Source organism: Eucyclogobius newberryi, unplaced genomic scaffold (genome assembly GCF_026437365.1).
Source record: "Eucyclogobius newberryi isolate DKJ021-1_F unplaced genomic scaffold, fEucNew1.0.hap1 SCAF_18, whole genome shotgun sequence".
Lineage (NCBI taxonomy): Eukaryota > Metazoa > Chordata > Actinopteri > Gobiiformes > Gobiidae > Eucyclogobius > Eucyclogobius newberryi.
This window is the reverse complement of record NW_027315812.1, coordinates 21,187,996-21,210,368: the sequence shown is the minus strand read 5'-3', so window position 1 is coordinate 21,210,368 and position 22,373 is coordinate 21,187,996. Positions and strand designations below refer to the sequence as shown.

Genomic DNA, 22,373 nt, shown 5'->3' with positions numbered 1-22,373 from the left:
TTTTCTAAAAAAAAAAAATCTAATACAACTCTGGTTGTATATTCTATTTTTGATGTGTTTTTTTCTACTTCACTAGGTCCTCCTGGCCCCAGAGGACCAAGAGGGGAGAAAGGGGCCACAGGACTGGCTGGTCAACTGGGACAGAAAGGTGAAAGAGGTGAAAAGGGTGTTGCAGGAGTACGAGGCCCCAGAGGAGAGCAGGGTATTCCAGGGCCCCCAGGTCTGCCAGGACCAAAGGGACCTGCAGGTGTCCCAGGCAGCCCAGGATCTAAAGGATCTCGGGGGTCGGGGGGGAGAGCAGGTCCTCCCGGCTCAAAGGGAGAACCAGGATCTGCTGGTCTGCCTGGGAGAGATGGGCAGCCTGGTCCTCAGGGCACACAAGGGCCACCAGGCATCAGAGGGGCCACTGGACCTCCTGGGGAGCAGGGCCTTCGGGGCCTACCTGGACCTGTTGGACCTCCAGGACCCGTGGGACCACCTGGACCTCCAGGACTTCCATTCAGCGGTCCAGTCTTATCTACAAGTCAAGGATCACAGCAGGACGAGGCTGTGGCTCCTTCATTGTCTGCTCCAGGTGAAGCGATTCAACCATGTTGTTTTCGATAATGGTAATGTTTATGACACAAATATTGACCTGGACCTTGCAGGATGTCCAAACGAGTGGGTGAACCACAAGAGCAAGTGCTATTTCTTCTCCAAAGAGCTTCACACCTTTGATGATGCAAAGTCCAGCTGTGAATTAAAGTCGGCTTCATTGTTAATCATTTGTGACACAGAAGAGCAGGTGTGTTTCAAATACACATTTTAATACATTTAATAACCAATACGTACTAAAATGATTTGTCTTTTTTTTTAGAAATGGCTCAAGAATCAAATATATGGAAAGGGTTATTTCTGGATGGGCCTGACTGACAGAGGAGAGGAGAGTGTCTGGCAGTGGCTGGATGGGACTGAGCCAACATTCACGTCAGTAATCAAATCATCTGTTTGGTCTCTTTAGTCCTGTGATGAGGGTTGTAATTGAAATTATTTAAATATACACTCTTGGTATTATTATTGTCATAAGTAAAAAATATGGATATATTTAATTTGTTTAAAGGAAGGGTCCCTGATTTTCAGACCACAAAAGGAGGGAAAGGGATTAAAATGTATGTAACTCGTCCATATCTCTCACTACTATATACTCGAAGTGCACTGCTTTCAGCTCTTGCTTCATGGTTGATGAGAAATAAAATACTTTATTAATAGCTGCGCACAATAAAATGTTTTGGGGGAAATACAAATTTCAGGCTTTTTTTTCATACACTGCTGAATAGGTGAAGATATTTCAGCTGCAACACGGCATTTAGATACATATTTTAATACTGCAGAGGCTTACCTAAACTATGCTTATACTTTGCGCTGTAATCAAAGCTAAAGACGGTCCTATAGAATATAAGAGTGTGTGCCCCTTTTTTCTATGGTGACTTTTTTTGGACAGGCCATGTATTTCCTTCTTGTGAGTAATGTTTTCAGCGCCCCCTGCTGTCCTTTGCAGGTCATGGAAGCCTGGACAGCCTGACAACTGGGGTCATGGACAAGAAATGGGTGAAGACTGTGCAGGCCTCACACATGATGCACTGTGGAATGATTTCTTCTGTGAAGATCTCATAAGCTACATTTGTGAGAGAGAAACGGAAACCTGTTAGTGTTATATTGCTTCCTACATTTCTGTATATTTTAATGTCTCATTAAAATAAGCCTTGTGTTTTTATATCCCTCTCAGCAGCGACTTCCTCTGAAACATAACAGAGAGCTCAAGTGCTTCTGGCAGAAGCAGCTGAATCTCCCACAAGTGGCATCGGACCACTGGCACAGCACAGGGACAGTCCGTATGGAGCGAGAAGAGGGACACATTTATTAAAGGCCCTTTTGCCGTGGCAGTAAATGTCTCTAAGAGTTATGCCTTTGTTCTGGATGGTGCAAGTCACTACCTGTGCAATACCAGAGGTTCAACAAAGGAAGATGAACGGTTTAGTTTTTTCTAATAACAAGCCAGTTGAATTTATCAAATCTGTATACATTTTTGAACTGTATTTTGCTATTTGAATGTATATTTTATTATTACATGGAGATTTTACATTTCATAAAGCACATCAAACTCATCGCTGTGCATTTCATGTCTATGTAAATGTCTTAAAAATAGGTGCTGAATGATGTAAAAGGTCAAAGCTATGCTATATTGTATTATGCATATTGGAATGAATGATACTCTATCTACACTTACAGTTTTACACTGTATGTATGTCATTTATTTTGATGGTAAATGATTTCTTTCTGATTTGACCGAAAGAGTCTGTCGTCATACAGTAATACTATAATGGCAAAATCAAGATTCTATTAAAAAAATAAAACATTCGTCAAAGTAGTAATTTTTGCATTAATGTTCAGTTTCTGTGGTATTCCACATTTCCCTGTAGAATGAAGCTCATCACAAAATTATAGAGTCTGCACATTTCTGTAGAATTTAGTTTATTGACTTTTAACACAAGTTATTTTCACGTTTCTACTCATGTTATCCAGCAATTTTGTTTGGCTTGAACTTCTAATTTGTCAGATTTTAGCATGGTGTTGATCTCAGATGACCATGGGCTAACTTAGTGGCAAAGCCTTGCTTAGATCAGAGCATTTCCCCTCAATTTCTTCACATGCTGTCCCCTGCTTCAGGTCAACTCCAATCACAGTCACTTGTTCAGCTGCACAGATGAAATGATCTTACAATAGCACCTTTAGATGAAGAGAATCTAACTAGCCTGAGATCTGGACTAAAATCAAAGTCACCGAAGACTATGAGTGCTGACAAAAATCTGGACTTCACTTCCTCTACCAGCCTAAAGACAAAGCTACTACAACCACAGCGTTTTAAGATGAACTCTTGCAAAATAATTTGACATCGTAAACATCGAAGCAAAATCAATCATCAAAAAATGCAAGAGCTGACACAATGTTAAGTTGTGACAGTGCGTGAATAAATAAATCTTTAAGTATATATTACTTAACCGCTTAATTCACATACCATTTACACATGACAAACATACACAAAAGAAGCAGCATATTGTCTAAATGTAGGTTTATTGTCCAGGTATTATAGATCTATCAATCAAATTTGTTTTCTTTTTTTATATAACCACAATATTTTAGTATAAAATTGCGGTGGTGGATAACATTATATATTAATTATAAAACTGCCAATTGAGTTTGGGCAAATTTAATATGATAACTTACATAGTAGAAAAAGCTTCAGTTGTAGTCATCTGGACTCAGTTTGAAAAAATAGACGTTTCGACTCTCATCCAAGAGTCATTGTCAATAAAAAAAGGACTACAACTGAAGCTTTTTCTACTATGGAACACGCCTGGACGAATGAGGGATTACAACGACATGATAACTTACAGTAACATCACTTTTCTTCGCTTCTGGGTGGGTGCAGCTTTGTCACTGTAATGATTTGTTTTCCTCATGGGAACGTTGTGCTTCAGTGCAACAAGGTGGTGAGATCAGAGAAGCCATGTAGTCGAGCTTCAGGCTTCTGTCTCAAGCTCCAGTAAATCTTTTGTTTGGATTGTAAACATGGTTCCAATATAATCTTTTAAACAGGAATTATTCCCCTTTCAAACACTCATTATAAATCCCTTGGTGCTGTCATTTGCTCTCATTTAGCACTGGAGTGTCCTGCTCTCTGACACAGGATGTGTGCGTCTTCCTGTCCCGAGTGGTGAGATTCTGGTGAAATGGTTGGAGACATTTGTGATGTGGCAGATTGGCTCAAACAGGCTCGTGTGGGTCTAATCATCCTTTTCCACTATAACCTCCCCGTGAAGCACCCTTCTTCTCTGCCGCAGCATGTGGAAGTAGAGCTGAGGAAACACTGCCCAACACACAAAATAATGTTCAAGAGTTTTGATATGCCATTAACCATTGCACAGTGCTATATCTTATCTTATCTTATATGAAGGTAGGACAATGTTAGATTTTAATGCGTGTTTTACTGCCCCCTTGTGACTAAACTGCAGATTACTGGTCAAACCCTTTGCTCTATTTGATTGGCTATGGCACAGAATCCTTTGAAAGATCTCTGGATCCTGGCCAGGGACTTATTAAATCAATATATGAATATCATTATCGTATACATATAAAGTATTTCTTACATGGGATGTAGGACAACATGACGATGATGAGGCAGTAGTAGTAGTCAAAGGAAACGTTATACTTGTTGGGAAGCCTCGTGGAGTACATCCCAGTTCTGCGCACAACCGGCAGAGCAGCGTAAATGGTGAGCAGCTCACCGATGACTCCCAGCGGATACAGGACGATGAAGAGGTTGTATCTAGAATTTAAAAGCACCACTTTAGGGTTAATCAGTGTTTCAGCTGTGAAATACATGCATTTCATGAATGCCATGAAAGGTTTTAAATCACTCATATCGGTTAAAAATGTAAATTATTGTGGTGCATCTGAGACAGTGTCCAAACATTATTCATGCACAGGCGCATATTGAAACATGGATGAAGCAGTGGGCCAAAAAACGTAAATCATTTAAAAAAAAACAAAGCTTTTGTCTGAAGTTTTAAAGAGGTTTTAAAGTTTATCAGTCTCAGATTCATCTCTGTTGCACACCAACATGTTAGTTACTGCGGTGATAATTTCATAAGAATTTAATGTGGGATGTAAAGCACATCTCAGGATAATGTGGGCCAATTCATCAGGAAACCTGAGGGGCAGGAAAATGTGCCTGAGGACCAAATTTGAGCCTGGGGCCATAGTTTGGATATCCTGGATCTAAGATGTCATGTTATATCTAACATAACATATTTTTAATATATATTCATCAAATCTAGTTTAAATGTAATCTCATACTCATGATTCTGTCTCTGAACATTTATTGTGACAAAGTCAGCACTTTTTTGTCACTTTCTTGTAACGTCAGCGGTGACTCAGGGCCATGGGCTCCTGTGTTAAGTGGAGACCACAGCGGGGGCTCGGGGGAGCGTCTCAGCGGATGTGAGGGAAATGTTGAGTGAACATTCCATGACCAAAACAGATGGGTCTTAAAAACAGGAGCAGCTGAACATGAGCCCTCTCCAGGGGCCTGGAGTCTCCTCCGCTGCTCAGAAGAAATACATCAGCAGTTGTAAGAGGGTTCTAAGTATATCATATAAATGTTGGTAAAATAACCTTGTTTTAGAGTACTTACAATATTACAAGTAACAATGATGTTGAGTTAACATTTTGTATAGTAAAAATAACTAGAGAATGTAAACAGGATGATGTAATACAATCATTTAAATAATCTGATGCGTGTGAGCCCTCCCTCTCCTGAGCACAGCTGACCACTCAGATTTCAGCAATGACGTACTGACACGTCATTAGTACTAATGAGAAGACAGACACAAAGATTGTGTCATTGGGAAGTTAGAGAGCTCATAAAAACACACCTCAGTTATTACTGCTGAATAACATGGACAAAACATCACGACATAGTGTTTGGTTAATATTAATGTCAGTGAACACAGTGAGCTCTGGTATGAGATAACCAAGCACATGCTGCCCCTGAACACTCAGCTGGTTTAAAGTTTGTCCACTTCACACAAACCAACATGCCAAGACTTTAAGCCCAAACACAAATGTCAACACAGCCACACTAGGTTGATCCACCTGGCCCATTTGATGAAGTACGGCAGGTGGTGCAGCAGTTTGAATGTGTAGTATGAATATCTGCTAATCTCTGTCAATGTCCACACAACCAAGAACAGGATTACGCTTTCTTCATTCTGGATCTTCATTCAGGTCAAAACAAAGTGTATATTTAAAACACAAAGTTAAATGCGAAAACTTTTCCTCCAACAATAGAAAAGGTTTTACATTTATTTTTGCATTTAGCATACATTATTTGCAATAACATGTGGTCACCTGTCTGATGCTGTTGGTTATAAACCAAACCATGAAAATCCTTGAGGACACTTGAACTCCAGTTACAATCACAGAAGTCCTCACAATTCCTACAGCAAAGTTAATACATTAAATACCTCAGCTTTGATAAGCAGTCAACGAGTCATACAAGACTTACCAATTGCACAGTGTCCAATCTTGGATAAAAAAAAGGACACAAATTACATTCTATAATATCCTGTCATTTTCAACAGTGAAATTGATATTTACTGAACAGCTCACCTCAACTAATGCAAAGGTCTGGAAAAACTTGAGTGTTCTTGCTATACTTCGGTAGAGACCCTTGTGCGAGCCTTTCTGGATGTAAAAGCGAGCCATTGCCATTGCCAGAACAAGCCACCTGTAGAGCAGGAACACACGTTAGCCTCTATGGGAGCTTAAGAATGGAAATTAGGGCTGAAGTCATAATGAATAAAGACACGCCCTGGGCATCAACTTTTTAAAAACAAGCCAAAACTTGTATATATACAGAGAAGTACTAAAGAATGTCTGGTGACTCCCAACACTCCAATTTACTCCCTCCATTCTCCTTTCTGCTGTGGTCCATTGAAATCCTGATATTCAATTTAAATATGTGATTGACAAAAGCATATAATAACATCATATATTAGAAATATCAGTAGGCCTATTTACATTTTAAAACATACAATTATATAATTCTAAAAGCCTGATATATCCTATTCAAGCCGATAATTAAACATGTATTCAAACAGGATGGAGAGGTAATGTATTTTTGTCTAGCAAAACAGTTGTACTGGGCTTTTCAGGAAAGCCTCTCAAAGCACTACACTCTGGGGGTAAGCTACTATAGCCACAGCTGCCCTGGGGCAGACTGACCACCACCACCACCAACCATTCACACATCACCACATGCACACAGGGCAGGGTGGGTGAAGCCTCTGGGCATAGAACAGAAGGTGGTCTGAGCGGGACTCGAACCTTCTGATTAGTGGACCACTCTAACCACTAAGCCACTGCCCCCCCCCCCCCCCCCCCCCCCCCCCCCCAAATGGCATGAGAAAAGCCACATTTGCTGTTGTTAATAAAAGGATCCATCCTTCTCAGAGTGCGCGCTCTGTGCACCACATGAGGCCTAGAATGGAACGGGTTTGTTGTGCTCTGCACGTGAGCAGCCCACGTTATTTAAACTGGTCACTTTTTCTTTTCTTTATCCCGTGTGGCATTGTTCCATCTCGTGTCCTCCCATGGTAGTTTAGGTTAGAACTGTCTGGTTAGAACAGTTTGGTGCTAGGCTACATTAGCTGCCGGATTTGTGCCGCTCTGATGAATGACTAATTGTTGCACTCGTTAATTAAGACGCGGTTGGACGTGAACTATGCACCGCAGAGGAACATTGTATTGAGTCGTAGTTTAAAGAAAGTGTCCAGTGAGTATTTGCCAGACTCAACACTGGGCTCTTGTGGCTCCTGTGTCAGCGGTGCCTGTCTAAACTTATCCCAGCGCCTGTGAGGAGCGCGCCGGGCCTTGACGCGCACACCCTGCTCCCTCAGCCCTATTTGGACACAGAGACAGCGCGAGCCTGCGACTTTAACCCAACGCCTTTCATTCATTATCTAACCGTCCCGTGAAAACTGCGCGATTACCGGATTGAAACATGTCCAAAGTAACGGGCCGGGTCTGCATAACGGCGACTGCGGCTGACGCGCACTTTCAGATGGTCATACACACCGAACTATAAACAGCAACACGCTTAGGTTTTCTGGAGCGGCTAAACTTATGGACATTTGTATTAATAGGAAACATGGGGCGGATTGTGGCACGTACCCGGCGGTCATGGCGATATTGTAGAAAGTAAGCCACGCAGTAGCGAGGGCGTTTTTAGTTTTCTTCTTGTTGTTGTTTTCCTTCTCGTCTACCGTGCCGTCCTCCTCGCAGGACGCCATGGTACGCCAGGGTGGGGAAGTCAGGAAAGGAGCAGACAGCTGGAGCTGCTTGGGAGGGGAGCAGCAGGGTCATCCATCCATCTATCCGCCCCCGAGTCGCTCTCTCGCGGGACCAGTGCGGCCGCGAGCGCGTGCCGGCCGGTGCTGCCCTGACAATGACCACTACAACTCTCTTTATACTGTAGAAAGTGTGTTTGCACAACACAGGTGGTTGTTGTAATGCACACATGCACGTTTCTTCAAGTATTTATGAAGTATTTGTTGAGTATTTATTGGGCGCGCAGTGCAAATCAAACTGGAGAAGCAAAAGGCCAAACAAATTGCATAGTTGCCATGGTTACTGTGATGTGCTTCACTAAAGTCTATTCTGGTCTGTTTCAGGGCTGTGAGATTACATTAACAACACGATTTTAAGTCAGGATAAAGACCAGACACAATGGCATGACTATTAATGAAATAAATCTATCTCTTAATAGTTTTTACTTTATGCCCTGTTCTTACTTTACTCCACTAGATGGCGCCAATGGCCCATAACGGGAATGAATGTTTTTATTTGATCAGGGAAAATGCACAAAAAACATTAAAGTCATGTACATGGTTTTAGCAAAAACATTTTCACCTGTAGTTTCAGGAATCAACCAGAATATGAATGAACCACACTCAAATATGAATGTCAACCCTATATAAATATATTTTCAAATAATTTATGTTAAACAAACACATTTAAATAGATTCAAATAAATCCTAAATGATTTGCTATTGGACATAAAAAATAATCTTGAGTCTGGTTCCATTCACTAATAATTCTTTTTTTTTTTAAATATATTGTCATGTCATACATAAAAATAAATAAAAATAAGAATAAAAACATAGCATTTTTTTCTGTTACAGTGAAATGCCACCATGACAAGGTGGGGCCTCATAATTCTGTAATTTTGAACACAAGTCATTGGACTGGTTTATGTTATTAAATAATTACAATATGATATATTAAAATGTAAAATCATGATCAGCGTATGGGATACAAAATCAGAAAACGTCATCAGTCCCTTGAAGGTCAATTCATTGCAGTCAAAACACCCACATAACAGGTACACAAGTATGTCCGTTCGCATGGTTCAGGGCAGAACAAATAATAATAAAATGGATAATCCATAGAAATAACTTTGGACGGAGACTAATCGCAGAAATAATAAGACATAAATAAGTGATTAGTTCTCATCAGGAGCTCCAACCTGAGAGAAATAGTGTAAAACTTGAAGATAAAATGTGCTTTGGCTTTCCTGGTGACCCGACTTTCCCAGAGTGACATCAGAGCTCTTTGCTGGGCACTGAATGTTTTGGAACAAACTTTAACAATGCTATTTAAGCTGTTATTTTCCTCCACAGAAAGACAACTTGATCAGTACATAAAAAAGAGAGGAGATTCTCAATAAAGGAGCAGTGGCAAACTCTGAGTAGTTTGTGCAGTGGGTACGTTCTCTGCTGTGCTTTTTTGCAATGACATGTGGAAAACAGACTTCAGTTTACCATAAAACATTCATAAAACTTGACCAACTGTATCACCATGATTGTCTGCGGTCACCTTTTCTTTGAAAAAACATAAGCCTTCAATAAAAATAATCTTCCTTTTCAAATGTCCTGCTGGTTCCCTATTGGGCAGCAGAGGCAACTGTAGCTTGTTGTGTCCTGCAGAGCGGTCAAGAGTCAGGCTGTCACTGATACAATGGCTCCTGCAGTGTAAGCAAATGATGAGTACAGCCAGGTCTGTGGTGTGTGGAAAGTGCTGGTGGAGGCCAGGCCCTGAGCCCGGAGCCGGGAGCCTGGAGCAAAGGGACAGAGGTGCCTGTCTGCCTGAAAGCTCCGCAGGATGGGGGCAGGAAAGACACTGAAGTTTGCCGTATGTGAGGTGCTTCAGTTCGTGGGGCTGTGTGTACCGCTCTTTATCGTCATGCAGAGGTTTGCAGTCATTGTGGCCAAAGTCAAAGATGTGTCTCGGCCTCCTGGTGACAGCCGCACAGCGTACTGGTTAATTGTGGCGGCCTCTGTGGCTTATGTGACCTCCACAGCACTGCTCATCTGGATCCCGCTCAAGTACATGGTGTTTCAAAAGAAGACGTTTGTCATTGGGAGGAAGAAGTGGTGAGTATGTCCTGAGCAGTAGCCTCACTGCTATAGTTACATTTGGTCCAAACTGCTCCCAGCTCCATTCAGTTCCTTTGTAACACCATCTCTCCATCTCTGTGTCAGGAGGCCAGTGGCACTCGTCTATGTGATCCTTTCCACATTACCCTGCTTTGCCTTTCTCATTGCCAGCTCAGAGGTACAGTTTGTTACAGACCTATGACCTCTGTTGATATGTTAGAGGGCAAACTAAATATTTGGGAATCAATTCTAGTTGTCTTCGTAAGCATTTTGGTGTGAAGTCTTTAGCTCTCAAAGGAATTATACACAAATCATGGACAAGGAGCCACTGATAAGCAGCTGAGTTCCTGTTCCTGTCCAAACCGGCCTTGTCAAGTCATCTGTCTATGCGGCACATTTGACTTCCTGGTTGGACACAGGCCAGCTCCTCTATCTGTTTTATGTGGCACTTTCTAAACAGCACACTGACCTCCAGACCTCTGCTTATCTGCTGCCTTAAGAGCTATAAATGCCCCCTCACTTTGTTTTGTTCTGTGTTCTGTGTTAATAATTGACTTAAATGTTATTAGATTAAATGATATCTTTAATGCACAGAGCTGTGTTGTATGTACAGGTTCAGATCAACAACAACATGAAACATGACATGTTCATGGAGGTCCCAGTGTCACTAGTCCTGTTCTCACTCATCTGTATGGACGTAGTGGAGCGGATACGCTACTGCAGACTGACAGGACGGGGTGAGCACTGCATGTGCTTACAACACACACTTCACACACTTCACACACTCACTCTTATGTCAGTTAGAAAGTTAGCAGGAAATCCAGTTAGCGTCATGGTGCTGAATGGCCAGAGGCAAGAAAATTGCGATCATTTTCCTGTTGTGCTGCTCTTCAGCTAAATGGGTCACAAAAACAGAAATATCTTGTTAATATTGACCAAAGGTTAATTTACATACAACCTCCCTTGGGTATGAATTAAGTCAAAATTGAATGTTAGAGTTAAGAAAAAAGGTTGAAATATTTCACACTGTGTACCAAATGCATTAAGTTACTTTTTGAAGTTGGCCAGTAAATGAAGGGCTTCTTTTTTATCTTTTCAGCTAATGACAGGAACAGAGAAGCAGAGATCCCCTCCACAATCCTCACACACATGGAGCCAGTCACCCCTGTGTCACCTCTAAATCCACTTGTCCCGGGATCTGCAGTACCTGGTGCAGCTCTGCCCACATCTGTACCCTCGGCATCACAGCACCACAACCGCACCCCAAATGGAGTGGGTTTGCGGCCAGAGCCCAACGGGACAGTCCCGCTGGTCTCGAGTCTTCCAGGGAACCCCCGGAGACCGTTCAGCATCTCCGGACTAAGCTCTCGTTCTGAGAGCACTGCGGCCTACCACATGTCCCCTTACACGTACACAGGACCTTTGCGCTTTCTGTGTGCCACTGATGCCAGAGCGGATGTAATAGTGGACAGCTTCATGTTTTGGATGGACACGGTCGAGATGGTGCGCTCTGCGGGACATCCACTGGTGTACTACTCAGGTTGGGTATTCCCCATCTACATTTTCAGCTACCTATCCTGCCTGAGAGTGGTGGTGATGCCCCACAGCCCTCTGCTCTCCTCGCTTGGAGTGGCCCTACAGGATCTACCTTTCTTCTTTGTGCGTGCAGGACTTGTTGCATTGTTTGGTTTTGTTACCCCTGTTCTTTACATGATGAAAAACTTGTTTATATGCCTGGCGTTCATTTATTTCAACTTTATGACGAAGCTGAGGATCTTTAATACAGAGAGAATGGTATTTTGAAAATGTGACCTTTGAAATTCATCATTAGTTGCAGAAAACCAAGCTAAAATAGTTACATTTTTTAACTCAAATTGGGCCATATTTTACTGCCAAGAACATTCCTATGTATCGTATATCTCAATGTTATACTCTTGTGTTTCCTTAATCTAGGGCTGGACAACATGACGATAAAAATTGAATTGTAATCTGACAATATATTATTTTATTTTGCAGATGTTGACATATTTTGATTATTTATTTATTATTTTTTTCATATATTGCAATGCTATGCTCAAACATGAACACATTTCCCTTACCTGGTCAGCCTCTGTCATGCTTTGAGTGACAAGAGGAATTAACCAGAAGCATTTAATCATGAACTCTCAAAAGCAGCAAATGTTATGTTTTAATAACATATATAATATACTAACTTCATGGAATGTCATAACATTTTAATTGTGATCTTCGCTTTAGAAAATCATGATATATGTTTTTTGCATATCGGACCACTCTACCTTAACCCTACCTGTACCCGTCACTTCTTACAACAGTATTAGTAGTAAACTATGTGAAAAGTGAAAAGCACATGTATGTATGCTGTGTATGGGAGTTTAATTTGTGTCTTTCTTTTGCCAACTTAAATAAAATGTTCAGATTTTTTGACTGTGTATTTTTGACTTGTAGAGGTTACACTAATACAGATATTTAATAGAAATTCATCACATTATGTCACAATCTTTCCTTAGACAAATGTGTCTCCTGTAAGTTCTCTGGTGATCCTTGTTCCCGCAAATCTCCACAGTTTCATGACACTTGCAGTAAGTGGACCAACTATGTCTAACTTTGCTTTGTGTCAGCAAAACTGGCAATTGCCTGTGTCATGTTTTTTTTTTTACTTATAAAATCTGAATTTACAGAGCTTTAAACAGAGCCGTGCACTGCTGAATACATCTACTGACCTATCCAGTGAAGAGGAAACAGGACTTCCTTCTGTCCACTCTCTTGTTAGATGTGCAATCCTCTGGACGACATTCCCACTGACACATGGCCACACTGCTAACCTATATTTCTTTAACCTAGTTCGTTAACCGCTCTGCATCGTCAGTTCCTACAATAGGCAGAACTTTGAAAAGATTACAAGCTTATCTTTCAGCATATTATTTTATAACCAAGCAGAAACCTACATTAAGGCACAACATACTGTAGCTTTAATAGAATATAGTTACATAAGAGTATTGATTACAAATGTTCATTCATACTAAGGCTGGGTAATACAGCAATAAACAGGTTTTTATTTTCATTGATTGATAAAAAAATTTCATAAATGCAGACTTTTAATCATTCCTTTTCCCTCAAAACTCTACTCCAAACGACTTGCTTTCACTGATAGAAAATTGGCTGTGGACAGTATAACAGTAATCGGCTGCATCGCAACAAACTAAATAAATCGTGATAACACAAAGCTATTCCATCTGACTGCAATGTACTGTTTTTAAAATGAAAATGTTGAAAAAGTCAGATTCTATTCATGATTTTCATTATTAAGTCTAAATTAACCTTGATTTAGTCTCAATTTTGTCTTGGTTAAGTTGTTATAACTTAAATTATTGTATCATGAATCGGGCTGTAACAATTAATTGCAACTAGTTGACTCTAAACAAATAATCATAAAGACTCTATAAGCCTTCAGTCTACATTTTTATTTATTTTTATTTTGTTTATTTGGTTCAAAATGTATTTAAAAATTGTATTCTGAATGTACAATCAAAATAATTGCTGATTGGTCGACTACTAAAATAATTGTTAGTTGCGGCCACAGTGAAAAAGTATATTCAAATATTCCAATAATACCAATATTGAAGTTCTTAACAGCCATATTGCATCTCGCAATAATCCCCAATGTCGTGCAGCTCTAAACATTAACTAACTCACCCAACCTCATATATCGCCTATTTATGCTTCAGAAAACCACCTTGAAATCATGAAACTGTCATAAACAACATTACTGTTTGTCATAGGAGGAATCTGCTTGCCCAGCACATCCAAACCGCTTTCCGCAGAAAACTTCTCTTTGAAAAATCCTGGAAATTGCTGTGTTGTGTGGCCTCCCCATGTGACAGGATATCCATCAGAGTGATTAGAGGGAAAGCACTATGTCTGTGTCCCACACCTTGTCACTGTCCACATGCAGTCACAGCCCAGCACCACTCAGGGACACCAGGATCATGTTAACCAAAGCAACTGTAGTGCTATGCCTGCTGCACGTCATCTGCATCACTGCTGACATTGGTAAGAAGAAGCTATACTCCACTTGGCTTTCTGGCATCAAATTCATGCATGTTTCTTTCTTTCTTTGCAGACAGCGGTTCCTTTTTGATCTATAACGACAACCACAACAAGTGTATAAAAGTGGAGAGTGCGACCTCCATCACAGTTGCCCAGTGCAACCCTCATGCCAAAGAGCAGCAGTTCCGCTGGGCCTCGGAGTCCCGTGTCCTCAGTCTGTCCCTCAAGCTTTGTCTGGCAGCCACTGAAATCAAAGACTGGGTCAAAGTGGTGCTTTTTGAGTGTGATGAGAAGAGCGAACTACAGCATTGGGAGTGTAAGAACGAAACCTTGTTTGGCCTGAAGAACCAGGACCTGCACTTAAACTGGGGCAACCGCAACGAGAGGAGCATGATGGTGTACAAGGGCGCGGGCCTGTGGAGCCGCTGGAAGATCTACGGCACACGGGGGGACCTCTGCTCCAAGGGCTTTCAAGGTGCAGCTTAGTCTGAAATGAAGAAAACAAAAGAAAGTCACTGTTGGTGCTGTTCGATTGGACGTAAATGTTTTCTGCTCTAGCTACATCCATGAAATACAAACATATTAAATGTAATGCAGAACTTTAAAAAATATAGATAGCAACAGGTTGTTTTTTTCTACTAAAATCTGCTCACTTCACAAAGCCCACTCATTTTATAAATATATGATAGGCACTTAAAAAAGACTACTTAAACTAAACACCAATTAATGGTCTTGTACATTTTTCTTGATATACACAATGTTTGATCGTGTCCTCTTTGTTCTCCTCAGAGATATTCACTCTAGGGGGCAATGCATTTGGAGGGCCATGTCAGTTCCCATTCAAGTTTCAATCCCAGTGGTATGCTGAGTGCACAAAGGACGGACGCTCGGATGGACTGCTGTGGTGTGCTACAGACAGGGACTATGACAAGGATAAAAAGTGGGGCTTTTGTCCAACCAAAGGTAAACAAAACCTAATGAGGAAAACTTCCATTCATAATAATACAAGCACAAATGATATTACATATAGCATTGCAGTCCTAAGGCAAGGTATATTTAGTGACGTGATGATTGTATGTGAGTTTTGAGGATTGTGTTGCGATGGTCAGGACTGACTGATGTGGTTGCTGACCGCACAGCTGCCCTCAACAGAACATTGGAGCTTCCTCCCATGAGAAGTCCTCATACATGTTCATACATATTTCCTTCTTTTCTCACCAGCCCCTTTCCCCTTACACTGCTCAATTCATCAGAACAGGAAAAAGACAAGCCATTGCTTCTTGCTGACCCACACCAAAATATGGCTAAATTATAAAGACAAGACTGTGATGTATAATGTTTTTCAAACACTGTTTCTTGTGCAGCCACATCGGGCTGGGACTCTGACCCAGTGACTGGTGTGGAGTATCAGAGGAACACTCAGGCCGTGCTGACCTGGCACCAGGCCAGGAAGAGCTGCCAGCAGCAGGGAGCAGAGCTACTCAGCATCGTGGAGCTACACGAGCAGTCCTACATCTCAGGTACAGCAGTAGAGCTCATCTTGCCATTCACAATCATGATATACTTACAGTATGCAGTTTAGATGCCTCACTGGGGCCATGTTTCTATAAGTATATGTTTCTATTAGACTGCAGACTCATATTCTAAAGATGGTATTTGCCTAACAAATCATAACCACAAATGTGCTTACTGTTTTTGAGACAGGGCTGACAAATATGTTAGGGACTTCTCTGTGGATTGGACTACACAGCTTGGATTACGATAGTGGCTGGCAGTGGAGCAATGGAAACCCATTCAGATATCTAAACTGGGGACCAGGTAAGTCCTAGTTGAAGGCTTAAATGTAGGTAACTGTGTAACATTGTGTAAAGACCTCTCAGATGACATTACTCTTCACCATGGTCCAACAGGTCATCCTTCTTCTGAGCCCGGGACCAACTGCGCAACTATGAACGCAGGAAAAGCAAGCAAATGGGAGAGCAGCTCCTGCAACAAGAAACTTGGTTACATTTGCAGACGAGGAAATTCTACAGCGCTTCCTGCACCTCTAAGTACAATCACATTCAATCAGTATGAGTTGTAGTATTTAGCTTAAGTTAAGAAATGTATGTCTTCCTCCAACAGGCAAGGAGCAGCCGAGCTTCTGCCCAAACCACTGGGTCCCATACTCTGGAAACTGTTACTACCTCGACAGAAGTAAAAAGATGTGGAAGGATGCTTTGAGCGCCTGTCACAAAGAGGAAGGAGATCTGGCCAGCATCGCCAACATAGAAGAGCAGAGCTTCATTGTCTCTCAAATGGGATACTGTAAGTCTAATGTAGTAATAGCAGTTCAATACGGCAGAATAAATGCTGGTATTTTCATTACACACTGGACAATTATCATGACATATTTGTACTCTTAGTACCAACAGACGTGCTTTGGATTGGCTTGAATGACCAGACCAATCCATTGCTATTCGAATGGTCAGATCGCTCTCCCGTCTCATACACAAACTGGCTGAGCGATGAGCCCTCCCATGCAACAACCCTACAGGAAGACTGTGTGCTCATCAGAGGAAAGGTACCAACCAATACACAATCACAAGTCAAGACTGGACTTAATCAAAACTATTATTGTTTTACGTGAATAGGATGGAAAATGGGGGGATCACATGTGTGAGAAAACATTTGGTTACATCTGCAAGAAGAGGGCAGCCACTAAACCAGCAGGGGGCACTCATGAGGAGACCAACCCAGGATGCAAGCTTGTGAGTCTGCACATAGACTATTCATGCATTTTACCTTGCTTTTCTCTCAATGCATTCTTTTGGGTCAGGGATCTGTTAGGTATGGCCAATATTGTTACAAGATTGGAGCAGAGACAAAGACATTTGATGATGCCAAAGCAGCTTGTTCACAAGAAGGATCCAATCTGGTGGATGTGGGTGACAGGTGAGCTTCTGCTGTCATTGATGTATACAACATAATTCTACCAACGCAGTGAATGTATCAAGTGTACATTTTTGCCACTAAGCTTGGCATTCCTCTTACAAAGAAAACAACATTCAGATCAAATTTTGTTATTTACTTACTAAAAGAAACAAAAGACAATTCGTGTCTACAACCTTTAACGTTTTCAATTGTCTGGGACTACTTTCAGATACGAGAGTGCCTTCTTAGTCAGTTTAGTGGGTTTGAGACCAGAGAAGTACTTCTGGACAGGACTTTCCAATATGGACGACAAACACAATTTCAAATGGACCACGTCAAGAATAGTGTCATTCACCAACTTCAATGTTGGCATGCCAGGTACGTCCCGTTTGTACCCCAGATAACTTCACGTGTGTGTGTACGTACATGATTCCTCTAAATGTCACGTGCTTCACAAAAGACAGAAAACAGGGATGTGTCACTATGACAACTGGTGTGTTTGCTGGCTTATGGGATGTTGTCAGCTGCACCAACAAGGAGAAGTACATGTGTAAAAAGAAAGCTGAAGGCGTGCCCACGACCACCGTGCCCCCCACCACTCCCGCTCTGACCTGTGCAGCCGGGTGGACCCCCCTCCACCAAAGAAACTTCTGCTTTAAAGTGATGAAATCTGACAGAAATATTTGTACATCATTCATGTCGGCGCACATAATGTGAAAAATGCATTTTTTTTTAAAAACAGGTTTTTAAAAAGGGAAAGGATTCAAAAAAGACTTGGCAAGGAGCTCTTGACTTCTGTAGAGCCATTGGTGGAGATCTTTTAAGTGTTCACAGTGAAGATGATCTAGACAATGCTGGGTAACAAACATACTCTGTATATCAATTAAATTGTATATTCAGTATGTTATATACATTTATTTTGATAAGATCTATGTGTAGGTTCACAAAGCCAGTTTGGATAGGGTTTCGCCTCCAAGGAACAACTTTCAAGTGGACAGATGATTCTCCTGTAAGTCACACACACATCGACTTTTGGATTTTATATCATTTCCACACTTTAACAAAACGTTCTTCAAATCAAATTCTTCTAAAATGTTGTTCTAGTCTGAATATGAGAATTGGGCTTTTGGAGAACCAAACAACCACAATGACGTGGAACACTGCGCAGAGATCAATTCATACTACGGCCGTCCCTGGAATGACCGGCACTGTGATTTCTACAACGACTGGATCTGCCAAATACGCAAAGGTAAAAACTATTATTTTATGTAGTTTGGAACAATACATTTACATTGCTTTTTTAAAAGGGATACTACCAAAACCAGAACCGGCTCATATTATCCCAGGTACCAGTCATTGCATCATGAAAAAACAACTTAATTTTGTATATAACTCACTTTAAATGTAGTTGAATGTATTACTAATGTTTGTTGTTTGTTGTTCACAGTTTATAACAAAACAGACGATGGCTGGTTTATATACAATGACACCCAATTTTTGATCAACAATAAACTCCAGCCAATGGAAAGTGCTCGAGCGTTCTGCAAAAAGAACTTTGGTGATCTCGCCGTCATCACAGGAGAGAGTGAGAGGAAGTTCCTCTGGGAAATTGTAAGACCTTTACATCATCTTTCACATAACCTCAAAGCACAAAAGTATGATTTAATTTTCTCTCCTTTGGGCAGATTGTAAAGGGCTCAGAGTCACAGTACTACATCGGCATGACTGTGAATTTGGACAAGTCCTTTAGGTGAGTTCAACTTTTTGTTTTAAATTAAATAAAACTAAAACTATAACATGGTTATTTTGCAGCTGGGTGGATGATTCTCCTGTGACGTTTACCGCATGGGAAAAGAATGAGCCAAACTTTGCAAATAATGACGAAAACTGTGTAACTATCTATACAAGTATGGGTAAGTCCAGTCACTGTACGTATTACAAGAGCAACGCATTATACTATATATTAATACTGCAATGAACATGATATTTTTGTGATTATTTATACGATTTGTCACTGGCTTTGTTTACATACACAGCAAAAGATGATCATTATCTGATTTATGGAGTTAATAAGGGACCCAAAGTTATTAGAGTTATCAGATTAGAAATGTCAATTTAACAGTTATAGCTGGTGTGAGTAATCTGCTTTTAATGTGGCAAAGACAATAATGAAAGAGAAAATGTTAAATACTGTTATTTTAAAATTCATCGTATTTCGTCTTCAAAAATACAATAGTTTTGCTGATTATTCTAGTTATCTGATTATGTATGTAAATGTACTCACGGTGCGGCCGAGTATGTGACTGTAGCGTGTTGACAGACTGTGACTTATCTGAAAGGTTTGAAAATACACCCAACTAATCATCAGAGTAGTAACAGTGTCTTGTCTTGTAATGACAGTAAGAGTGTAAACATGTTACAGGATACTGGAACGATATAAACTGTGGCTTGGAGCTTCCATCTATTTGCAAAAGAAGCTCTACATTCACTAATGCAACAGCAGCTCCGACTGAGATTCCCAAAGGAGGCTGTGCCCCGGATTGGACAGCGTTTCAAGGAAAGGTGAGTAAACTGTTATGTTGGCATCTGTAAATCCTCATTAAAATGTGTCATTAAATCAATTTCAGTGCTACAAAGTTGTAGCAGGGGAAAACAAAAAGGACTGGCAAGAAGCAAGGATATATTGCAAAAACCAGGGAGGAAATCTGGTGTCCATCCTCAACAATAAAGAGCAAGGTTTGCAACGACAAGCTAGATTAAAGTCAGTATAAAACGTAACTAATGTTCTATGCTTTTTCTTAGCATTTCTAACAACTGAGATGTATAAATACAATGAAGATCTCTGGATTGGCATGAATGACGTCAACTGGGAGATGCACTTTATTTGGACGGATGGAAAAGGCGTTGGATACACTAACTGGGCTAAAGGACACCCTGCCTCTGTCCCCGAAGGACGCTACTCATTCTTTTCAGAGGTTAGTTTCAATAAATCTTCATAAAGCAGAAGAAAATCTGAGCTGTTTTAAAATGTGTTCTTTGTTATGTTCTTCCATGTAGACCTATGACTGTGTAGTTATGGTGGGCACTTCTACAAAACAAACTAGTTTATGGAAAGTAGATGACTGTGAATTGAAGAGGGGCTTCATCTGTAAAAGAAACATTGGTGAGTCCATATAATGTATAACAAATCTGCTGCACAGGTATTAAATGACTCATATTTATTAATTACGCGGTTGCATTTTTGTGTTGTGCATCAGATACACAGATTCAAGTTGGGCCCACTACTGATCAACCGAAGGCTTTTTACAAACTTGGCAATGACTCCTACAAACTTGTGACTCAAAAGATGAAATGGGACGAGGCGAGGAGGCAGTGCCAGGCGGATGACGCGGACTTGGCCAGTATTTTGAACCCCGTGACCCTTGCGTACTTGACCCTGCAGATGTCCAAACACAATGAACCAGTGTGGATCGGCCTTAACAATAATATGGTGCGCGTACACTCCCAGAGCTGTACGTAGAAAGTACACCTGCTCTATTGTACCTAATGATTATACTGATGCAGACGGAGGGACGGTTCAAGTGGATTGATGGTTGGTTGATGTCATACACTAAATGGGGCGCGGATGAACCCAAAAACAACTATGGCTGCGTGTACATGGACACTGACAAAACATGGAAGACAGCGCCATGCACCAACAGCTACCAATCTCTCTGCAAGAGGTCCCTAGGTAAGACACACTTATTTGGAACCCACACCTATTTTTTTTTCATTAAAATTAACTATCTTTTAGACATAGCTCCAACACAACCGCCACAACTTCCTGGAAACTGTCCAGAACCAAAAAAGTTGTTGACGTGGGTGCCTTTCAGGGGCCACTGTTACATGTTCTTAAAATCCGTGGTTGACAACTGGGCTCATGCTTCGGTTTCATGCCTCAAATTAGGTGCGCATCAGGACACATTGGTACTCACAGTTACAGGGATGAATGGGTGTGGTAATCGGCGACTGCTGTGTCTCGCAGGTGGAGCTCTCCTCAGTATCGAAGACCCTCAGGAGAGTCAGTTCGTCCAACAAAACCTGGAGCTGCTCCACGATGGAACCAAGTGGTTCTGGAACGGACTCTACAAGAATCATGATGGTGATGATGAGTAACTTATACATAAAGCATGAAACATAAGTGCAGAATGTGTTGTGTGAGCTTACGAAAAACAAGAACAGACTGAGGAAATATAGTTTAATAACTTTTTATTTAACTTATTACTTTTACTTTATCCACCTCATCTGTTGCTTGATTGAACACAACGGAATGTGCATCATCAATTGTATAGTTTAGGGAGATCACCTTGCAAGATGAGCTCATTATTATAACTTTTTTTTTAATTAAATTCAGAATGGTTGCCTCTGCTTCTTTGGAACAAGGGTTGTCAAATATAGCTAATTTAAGATATTTTTGTACTTGTGGCAGGTGAGTGGATGTGGATTGATAGTAGTGTGATGGACTACACTAACTGGAAGCCTGGGATGCCTGGCCCTGAACCATGTGTTGAAATCAACTCAGAAACTGGGCAGTGGAGCACAAGCAGCTGTAGCAGATACAGATCCTACATCTGCAAAACACCAAAAGGTGAGACGGGCCAGATTCAACTGATGTAATTCAAATGACCTATTCTAATGTTACTATTTTTCAGTCATTACACCCACTGAGAAACCTCCATCTGTGGGTAAGTCCGGTCATAAGCTGTCACTTATGAGTTCATATCATGGTTTCATATGGTAAGTGCATTAATACCTGTGTTTTCCACTTAGCTCACGTGGTAAAAGAGGAGACACACAGCTCAGCAGGCGTCACAGTGGCTGTGGTCTTGGTTGTAATCGCCGTAGTAGGACTTGGAGCCTTTCTTCTCTTCCGGAGGAGGATACCCATGCCGGCCATCCTGGGAGAAAGCAACTTTGACAACACTCTTTACTTCAACAATCCCATCCGCGCTCCAGTGGACACTAAGGGCCTGGTGGCTAATATAGAACAGAATGAACAAGCATAGACACCTATTTACACCTCTGGTTTTGTTGCTATACTTCAAGAACACTTCAAATCGCAAAGGAATGAAGAGAATCTCTACAGTGATGGTCAAATTTACACACAACATATAATCACTACACAGTATGATTGGTTAAATGTGTACAGTTTTTGAAAAAAATAACTATAATGAGAATGATTGTTGTAAATACTGCTTTAATAAATCTTTTTTTTTCTAAATATACCATTCTTGCTATTTCATGTAAATTGTGTTTGAATATATTTCCTGAAATAATAGAGAATACTGCATTTATTGCTTTTAAATATTGTGAGAC

The 22,373-nt window shown here is 41.0% G+C and overlaps 4 protein-coding genes across 6 annotated transcripts in view; 3 read left to right on the top strand and 1 right to left on the bottom strand.

Annotated features, from left to right (window-relative positions):
• Positions 1-2,144, top strand: part of LOC140364701 (collectin-12-like) — a 29,133-nt gene extending 26,989 nt beyond the window's left edge. The window contains exons 6-10 of one of the 2 annotated variants that reach the window (XM_072450988.1): positions 77-574; positions 648-784; positions 857-966; positions 1,538-1,683; positions 1,769-2,144. In XM_072450988.1, coding sequence (XP_072307089.1) covers positions 77-574; positions 648-784; positions 857-966; positions 1,538-1,683; positions 1,769-1,788 — 911 coding nt within the window. In that variant the 3' untranslated portion in view covers positions 1,789-2,144. Of the gene's footprint in view, positions 1-76; positions 575-647; positions 785-856; positions 967-1,537; positions 1,684-1,765 lie in introns of both variants that reach the window. The other variant, XM_072450987.1, reaches the window with a different exon arrangement.
• A 350-nt stretch (positions 2,145-2,494) lies between these two features.
• On the bottom strand, positions 2,495-8,019 carry hacd1 (3-hydroxyacyl-CoA dehydratase 1). Its single transcript, XM_072450986.1, has 7 exons — positions 7,774-8,019; positions 6,211-6,328; positions 6,107-6,125; positions 5,950-6,038; positions 5,695-5,816; positions 4,188-4,366; positions 2,495-3,907 (listed from the first exon to the last, which is right to left on the bottom strand). Exons 1-7 carry the CDS (start codon positions 7,890-7,892, stop codon positions 3,825-3,827), a joined length of 729 nt encoding a protein of 242 aa, XP_072307087.1. The 5' UTR covers positions 7,893-8,019; the 3' UTR covers positions 2,495-3,824.
• Positions 8,020-9,495: 1,476 nt separating this feature from the next.
• On the top strand, positions 9,496-11,858 carry LOC140364699 (transmembrane protein 236-like). The gene is made up of 4 exons (XM_072450985.1): positions 9,496-10,034; positions 10,143-10,215; positions 10,651-10,774; positions 11,137-11,858. The coding sequence occupies exons 1-4, from the start codon at positions 9,763-9,765 to the stop codon at positions 11,838-11,840; spliced, it is 1,173 nt and encodes a 390-aa protein (XP_072307086.1). The 5' UTR covers positions 9,496-9,762; the 3' UTR covers positions 11,841-11,858.
• Positions 11,859-13,984: 2,126 nt separating this feature from the next.
• Positions 13,985-22,136, top strand: mrc1a (mannose receptor, C type 1a). Of its 2 annotated transcripts, none has more exons than XM_072450984.1 (30): positions 13,985-14,108; positions 14,179-14,580; positions 14,895-15,068; positions 15,470-15,625; positions 15,810-15,923; positions 16,016-16,156; positions 16,230-16,412; positions 16,511-16,668; positions 16,739-16,855; positions 16,924-17,039; positions 17,248-17,396; positions 17,479-17,678; positions 17,761-17,876; positions 17,958-18,027; positions 18,123-18,267; positions 18,326-18,364; positions 18,466-18,629; positions 18,704-18,768; positions 18,831-18,931; positions 19,441-19,580; positions 19,646-19,754; positions 19,821-19,993; positions 20,076-20,181; positions 20,276-20,508; positions 20,583-20,748; positions 20,812-20,964; positions 21,043-21,159; positions 21,487-21,645; positions 21,710-21,742; positions 21,828-22,136. In XM_072450984.1, exons 1-30 carry the CDS (start codon positions 14,045-14,047, stop codon positions 22,061-22,063), a joined length of 4,299 nt encoding a protein of 1,432 aa, XP_072307085.1. In that variant the 5' UTR covers positions 13,985-14,044; the 3' UTR covers positions 22,064-22,136. The 2 variants fall into 2 exon arrangements, with proteins under 2 accessions (XP_072307085.1, XP_072307084.1); XM_072450983.1 differs by having other exon boundaries at positions 17,946-18,027.
• The last annotated feature ends 237 nt before the right edge of the window (positions 22,137-22,373 follow it).